This window comes from Miniopterus schreibersii (assembly GCF_964146895.1).
Source record: "Miniopterus schreibersii genome assembly, chromosome: 1".
Classification (NCBI taxonomy): domain Eukaryota; kingdom Metazoa; phylum Chordata; class Mammalia; order Chiroptera; family Miniopteridae; genus Miniopterus; species Miniopterus schreibersii.
This window is the reverse complement of record NC_138101.1, coordinates 173,971,602-173,979,517: the sequence shown is the minus strand read 5'-3', so window position 1 is coordinate 173,979,517 and position 7,916 is coordinate 173,971,602. Positions and strand designations below refer to the sequence as shown.

General features: G+C 45.3%; 1 protein-coding gene across 1 annotated transcript; it reads left to right on the top strand.

Annotated features, from left to right (window-relative positions):
• Positions 1-3,480: 3,480 nt before the first annotated feature.
• On the top strand, positions 3,481-7,681 carry GPHB5 (glycoprotein hormone subunit beta 5; the record flags this gene model as incomplete). Its single annotated transcript, XM_081127200.1, has 2 exons — positions 3,481-3,684; positions 7,493-7,681. 2 exons carry the CDS (start codon positions 3,481-3,483, stop codon positions 7,679-7,681), a joined length of 393 nt encoding a protein of 130 aa, XP_080983326.1.
• Positions 7,682-7,916: the final 235 nt, after the last annotated feature.

The following is a 7,916-nucleotide window of genomic DNA, read 5'->3' as shown; positions in this document are numbered from 1 at the left end:
TCCACAGCAGCCTCGCTCTGCCCGTAGAGGGCCGGTGGTGAGGCACAGTGTGAGGATGGGCATCCAGGCCCATTCCCATTTTCTACGCCCGCGAGGAGGCGGATGGGCACTGCCCTGCTCACTGCGAATGGATTCGGAGGCCTTTCTAACACAGTGCTCCAGGCAGCACCTTTCAGTCGCCTGCAGTGGGTCGTAGGGATGAAACGCATCTGTCTGCCATTCCCAGTGTCCCAGGGCAGATTACAAAATAACTGAGCCTCCATTTTTCCCAATGGAAGAAGGAAAAATAATCACTGATTTACAGAATTGCTGTAAGATTTAGAGAACATACGTAAGAGCACAGCCGTTTCCATGGAGCCTGGTACACAGCAGGCGCTCAGTGACTGTACATTGTCGTTAGTATCAGGTTAATGCCCATGGGCGGGAGGCACGATTCCTAACTGCATTATAAGGAAGCTGGGGATTGTAGAAGAGAGGTTCTCTTGGCCTCCTTTTGTTACCTTTGTAACCTTGTGACGTTGCAGACACAAGTCCGATGCTTCAGGTCTAATCTGAAAGGGCTGAGCAGTTTTCTCCAGAATCCCAGCTCAGGGTGGTAGCGCACTGCCCATCGGCCGGCTCCTGGCCCAGCAGGTTGGGGAGATCGCACCAGGTACGCAGTCTGGTCCCAGCGCACCCCAGGTCTGCCTGTGCTCCTCACAGGCCGAAGGGCTGGAGGGAGTCCTTTATTCCAAGCCTAGCTCAATTTTCTATAAAGTGCATATAATAGTCTGACTCCAGAAATGGTATATTGATGATGCAGTGATGGATTCACTGAGGGTTGTTATGTCTTGAAAAAATCACCTTTAGTGAGTAGCATGTTTATTTAAAGAACATCTTTTTTCCCCCTTTTTTTTTCTTTCCAGAAAATGTGAATATTTTAACTTCTTTATTTAGTATCATTATGTGCATCTTAAATGTCTCTGGCTATGTCATTATTTGCAATGATATGTAAACTCCAAAGGTCAAGGATGATGTCTGCTTCATTTATTTTTTAGAGCACGCAGACTAAAGCTATGGCCATGAGGTTTTCAATCCATTTGTATGCTGCTCTTGCAGATTGGAATACAAACTGTGTCCCATACTCATAGAGAACATTATTTCATTCTTAGTTTAGACTTCTAAGAACCAAAAATCATATCATTACATGTAGTACAAATGTATACTTATTGGTTTATTTTAATTTTTTTTAGAATGCTCGTATCCTCTGTGAAGTATTTTATTTATTTTATTATTTTATTTTAATTTATCTTTATTGTTGAAAATATTACAGATGTCCCCCTTTTCCCCTCATTAACCCCTTCCACCCCTTACCCACTCCCCACCCAGGCCTTCACCTCAGTGTTGTCTGTGTCCATGGGTTATATATATATTATTTTCATTTTTAAAGTATCAATATTCATTGACTTTCTATTATGAAAGTCTGCTCAATGTAGAAAATGTGAAAAATGCTGAAAACGATGCAGAAGACATGAAATGTCATCGTTAATTTCCATGCTGGAAGATAAATCACTTTGAACGTCTCGGTATTTTTTCCCTATACAATTCATTTTCAAGTGCTATTAATATTAGCTAATCCTTGACTAATTTTAAGACTTTCAAGATGACTCTCTCTCTGTGATATCCATCCTTTCAGTTCCTGATCCCGTGTTCTTTCCAGGAAGAATTATCGTCTTGTTATTTTTCAATGTATTGAAAGGTGCTGTGAGTCGAGGGAAAGAGTTTGCCAGGAGCTCCTAGTGACTGACTCTTGTTTCGAAGGAAAGCTGTGGTCGCCACGAAGGAAAACTTAATCCATCTTGCCCCAGTGCATTTGTTCTCCTGAGAGCTAGGTGAACTGCCTTTGACTGCTTCCCTGGGATTATGTCACCCACCAAGGTAACTTTCTGTTTCAGTAGGTGATGCTAAGAAACAAAACAACACCCTTTAAGTTAATCAGTTTTGGAAAATAGAGACCTGCTTTATATCTCAGGTCTTTGATGTGTTTAGTGGTTCCTGTAAGGATCTGCCTCTCTTTTGTTTTGACTGACAACACCTTTCCTATATATTTGAGCAGTCAGGCAGCCCAGTCACAGAGGGTAGACACATTTACCCAGAGCGAACTTCTACCACTCATTGTGACTTGCTGAGGTCTTGGGGGCAAGTGTCAGCTCTAAGAGAAGAGTTAGCTCCAGCAAGATCAGGTGAGTGTATCTTCGTATTTGTAACCTTGTTCCTCCTGAGGTGAAGTCAAAGAGCCCTGGTAAGGTGACAGATCAGAAGTGGGAGCTGGGCCTGGCCAGCATGGCTCAGTGGTTGATCATCAATCTAGGATCCAGGAGTTGGCGGTTCGATTCCTGGTCAGGGCACATGCCCGGGTTGCAGGATTGATCCCCAATAGGGGGCATGCAGGAGGCAGTCGATCAATGATTCTCTCTCATCATTGATGGTTCTATCTCTCTCTCTTCCTCTCCCTTCCTCTCTCTGAAATCAATAAAGACATATTAAAAAAATAAAAAAAGAAGTAGAAGCTGGGAGATCAGATTCAGAAATAAATAACTTTGCAGCCTGTTTTAAGCAATAATGAATTGGGGGTATTCCATAAACACAATGTCCACGCTCACTTTAACATCCAGGTATGTTATGCCTAGTGAGTCGAGCATGAAGGTAGTGATTCTGGCTCCTGAAAGAGTACAGGAGATGACCAGGACCCAGAGAGGGCAGACTTTACAGTAGATTGGGATTATATTTCAAACACCTCTGATGCTTTCCAGCATCTGGATTTAAAGTGAACCACAACTAGCTGCCATTACAGCAGAAGCACAGAGCAGAGGCATTTGGGAGTGAGTAGGACACGTTTTTATAGATGGCCACCAAGTCGGGTGCCAGGTTTCACAATATCTCGTGCATATCTATGCTTTGTGGAGTATTGGGTTAATAACAATACAGAATAGCATATAAATATTATTAATCTACCTCCCCACCTTGATTCCCCATCCACGACACTGAAAATATCATTTTGAGCAAACATGTAACATGGCACTAAATACAGTGGATCCGAATAAAATTAATTTGTTTGTACTCAGATATTATGTTAGGATAAGCATTACTTTTGATGTGACTCATATTTTGTGTTCATTTTGAAGAGACCATTGGAACAAGATTTTTTCAACAACCAAGTCAAGTCCAGCAGCTGGGCCACAATAAAGAAAAGCCCGAGGATGCCCTTGGAGGGTTGGGTGTCCAGTGAGCACAGGGGGTCCATGGAATCCATAGAGGAGTCAGTTGGAGGAAATTTTGGGCACCTGTGTTGCAGTTTGTGGGCACCTGCAATTTCTTGGCTTACTTCTTCTGAAATATTAAGAGCAAGGCCCCTTTGGCAGCAACCTTGTTGGCTGCCCCTTGGAGGGCAGCTGGATCTGCTAATAAACTCTCCTTCCTTTCCCTCTCCGGAGGAACAGCATGAAGCTGGCATACCTGTTCCTCGGCCCCCTGGCCCTCCTCCTCCTGGCTGGCGGCTGCTGTGTGCTCAGCTCCTCCAGCGGGAACCTGCGCACCTTCGTGGGCTGTGCCGTGAGGGAGTTTACTTTCCTGGCCAAGAAGCCGGGCTGCAGAGGCCTTCGGATCACCACTGACGCCTGCTGGGGCCGCTGTGAAACTTGGGAGGTGAGTCCCAAGACAGGTCCTGGTGGCGATGCCTTCAGGGCTGGCCACTTGGCCTGATCCCTAAGCATTCACTTTTTTGATGAATGAGATAAAGCTGGGGCATCTGTCTTTTCCTGTGGATTATTTTTTAAATAAAAATTTTTTGGCATGCTCCAAAAAATCTGAAAGAAACCTGATCTTGCCCCTCTAACAATGCATTGATAAATTTGATAATTTCACTTGCATGGTATCTGTGTATTTGGGAATCATCTCTGGGAGGTTAAGATATGCTATTATTCTACCCACTTTACAGATGAGATGGAGGAATTCGAGGGGTGAGTGACTGCAGTCATGTTTATTCCCGCAGTGCAGAGGTGGGACCAAATTCTTGGTTCAAGCATGTCACCAACCCCTCCCTGTGTTCTCCCAGCTGTGGGAAAGCCAGCCGAGAGAGGCCCTGAGCTGTGTAGCAGGTGAGGGGGTCCTCAGCCCCTCCTTCAGTGCCTCTCCCACAGCCCTGCCCTCTGTCCCCCCCACCAAAATTCCTGGAGGCCTCAGGGATTATCACTGGCAGAGCCATTAAGACCCTTTATATTGAATTATATTCAGCCTTTTCAGAGGCATTGCATTTAAAGTGGGGATAAAAATCCCAAAGTTAGAACCCTATAGGGCTGTGATGAGGTTGTGTTTTCTGGGTGAGAAGAAAGAGGGCCACTTAGCACCCCATCAAATCACAACATAGAATGACTGCTGGCTCTTCACCCAGGTCTGAATTGGTTATAATGAAGTACCAGCTCTGATCTTGTCACCCGGCTTAAAAACCTTTAACGACCATCCACTACTGCAAATTCAATACCCAGCTTTCAAGGTCCTTAGCAATATGAGGTCTGCCTGTTTCCCCAGCGACTACACATGTTCTGAGCTCTGGCTTTGTCAGATTGATTTTAAAGGTTTTATTATACACCCTTCGTGAGATCTCACTTTTGGTTCTTTTTGTATCCTTTCTCATTTCCATCTGTCATTATCAAATTTCTTCTTTGATGCCTGTCTCCAGAGCCCATTCCTTTCCTGAGGGTTTTCTGACTCCTTGGTTCTCCCATGACTCTACCCTACCTTGTGTCTTCCTTCTTTGCTCACCATGCAACTCTAGATTTTAAGTTTTTTGAGGGCAGAGATGAATTCTTGCACCTTTTACAGCTCTTGTCAAAGTCATGCATGAACGAGGCATTCCTAAATACCTGTTGAATTATATGGGATTGACCTCTACCTGGAGCTATGGTGTTTATTTTCTAGCTTAATCTGTGCCAACTTAGAAGCCCTTGAGCACCATGAGGGGACACTGCCATAAGGAAAACTATCCTTCTGTACAGGGACTCAGAGAGCAATCTGCTGTCCCTTAGATAAATTATGGCCCATGAGTGGAACTGGGTTATGGTGATGAAACCTCCAAAATAAATGAAACTATTCCACCAAATTAGCTTTATTTTTGCATCATGCAGGAGCTTGAGGCCTAGTAGCCAAATGAATATTTAGTTGCTAAGGATACTGTGACTGTGACTTGACATCACACGTACTTAGGGAACTCTGACACATTCTCATATTCGGGACATAGCCTGGTGGTGCCTCTCCTGCTCAAAGTCCATTTGGGGGCTATTTGGAACTCTTTCTGGGACCACGTCTCAAACCACCATTTCCCTCAAGTCCATCTTCTCTTCTTATCCGCTGGTGAATGTCTTTAATTGGGTCGTGGTGACCCACGGGGGGCACTGGAGAAATGGAAGCACCAAGCCCATTAGAGAACAAGATTCTCCATGACGTTAGCTGGCTTTTATTGATGCCTTTACTGTGCTGTGAAAAGGGGGAGGTTACTTATAGAAAATAAATCAAAGAATGAGATTTATTTTTCCAGCAATCTGAAGGTTTCTGAGATATAAAGCACTTATTTTTGGTAACTCAACTGGGGAGGACATCTGAAAATAGGATGTTCCTGATGAGAAAGTGCCTGCATTTACTTTGAAGGTTGAACTGTTGCTGAAAACAGCTTTTGCTCGTGGCCTAGGTTTAGGGTTGCCAGATTTAGCAAAAGCAACAAACAAACAAACAAACCCAAAATAAAACAAAACCATGATGCATTAAACTTAAATGTCAGATAAACACCATTTTGTCAGATAAATAAAAGAATTTGTTGTTCATTTGAAATTCAAATATTACTGGGTGTCCTGTATTTTATCAGGCAGCCCTGCCCGGGATTCTAGATTCCTGAGGGAAAGATGACATTAAGCAAACTGAGGAAGGGCGATGCTACCTGAGAAGTAGGAAAAAGCAGCTGATGTTCAACTTGGCTTTCCTACACAGCCCTTGTCCAAGGCAAAGCCATTATTTCCCTGACAGTCATCGAAGAATTTCATCCTGGGCCTCCACTATGCCTATATATTTTTAATTTGCCCAGGACACATGAAGGCACTGTCCTTTGAAAGCTTGTAAGTTATTTTATTGTTACTTCCTACTCTCATAATTGCTCTGATGAGGACAACAGGTCACATTTACTGAACACTTCCTCGGTGCGAGGCATTGTGCATTAATTACACAGATCATCCCACTTATCTCCACAGTAACGCTGTGAGGTAGATATTACGTTTTACAGATGAGGAAACCGAGGTGTCAAGCAGTTATGTGGATTTTCCTAGGTCTTCAGCAAATGGCAGAACAGGGACTCGATGGGTCCACCTGCAGGGTTTGAGATTTTACCTTCTACTTTGTGCTGATTTCCTGATCGACATGCTCTGTTTATAAAAATTAACTTTGAATTCAAGGTTTATAAAAGGTGAAGGAAGGAAGTGAATCCTCTGATTATCGGGACGGTGCACAGGGCACCCAGGAATCTGCCTCGCTCTGTTTCCTTTCACTGATTTGACAAATGGTTATTGAGAACCTCCGGGTGCCAGGTACTACTCTAGGCAGCAGAGGCACATCCGTGAGTAAGAAGGGCAACATCCCTGTCCTCGTGGAACTGACTTTCTAGAGTGGGAGAAACACAACACGTCCATGAAACACATCACATGACACATGGTGCTGGCAAGTGCTATGGAGGAAAATGAATCAGCAAGAGGGAGAAGACAGGGGCAGGTGTGGAGGTGGGTGTTTCATTTTAAACATCATGATGAGGAAAGGCTTCCCTGAGCCGGTGGCGTGTGACCAGAACCCGTGGGGTGGTGAAGGAGTGAATCGTAAGGGAGAGGAGCATTCGGGCAGCATGGACGGCACGGGCAAAGGCCCTGGAGTGGACTGGCCCTGGTGGGTTTGAGGACAGTCGGAGACTATGGTGGCCGGAGCAGAGTGACGGGGCCTGCAAGATGGGGCACTGGAAGCACACCAGAGGGTGGAGGTGCGGTGAAGATGACACAGGGTTTCGCGGGTGTCTGTAAGGGCTTTAGCTTTTACTGAGTGAATTGGGAAACCACTGGGGCTTTGGGAAGAGGGGAGATATGATATGACTTACAGTTTAAAAGAGTCACGTGGGGCTGTGCATTGTAAATATACTGTAGGGGTAACGGTAGAAAAGAAGAGACCGGTTACAAGGCTTTCCAATGAGCAAGATCACTCACTTGCTAACTGTTTATTGAGCACCTACTGTGTGCCATGGGCTCTCCTGGGAGCTCGGGATACGGCAGTGAACAAAATCAGCTGGTGTTTGCTTTTTACTAGGAGGAGAGAGGTGAAAGAAAACAAATGAATAACAAGTTGATTCCTGATAGTGAGAAATGGTAGCAAGAAAATGAAGCAGGATGCTTTGTTCTAACGGTTCCCTGTTTTCTACCTGTGGCGACAGAAGCCCATCCTGGAGCCCCCCTACATCGAAGCCCACCATCGAGTCTGTACCTACAACGAGACCAAGCAGGTGACCGTCAAGCTGCCCAACTGTGCCCCGGGAGTTGACCCTTTCTACACCTACCCCGCGGCTGTCCGCTGTGACTGCGGGGCCTGCTCCACTGCCACCACCGAGTGCGAGACCATGTGAAGCTGGCGTGGCCTGCGGAACGCAGATGGCACCTTGAGCCTCACAGACCCACCCCACGGGCAGCACGAGCAGCTCTTACCCCCATTCAAGGACTTTAATTTGGGCCACATCTGTGGAGGAGGTTACTTGTCTCCCTTAGAACAGCTCAGGCACCTGACCCAGAGGCAGCATACGGCCAATAATGCAAAACGGTATTTGTGCCTTCACAAAAATAATTTCTCTGGTTCATACACCT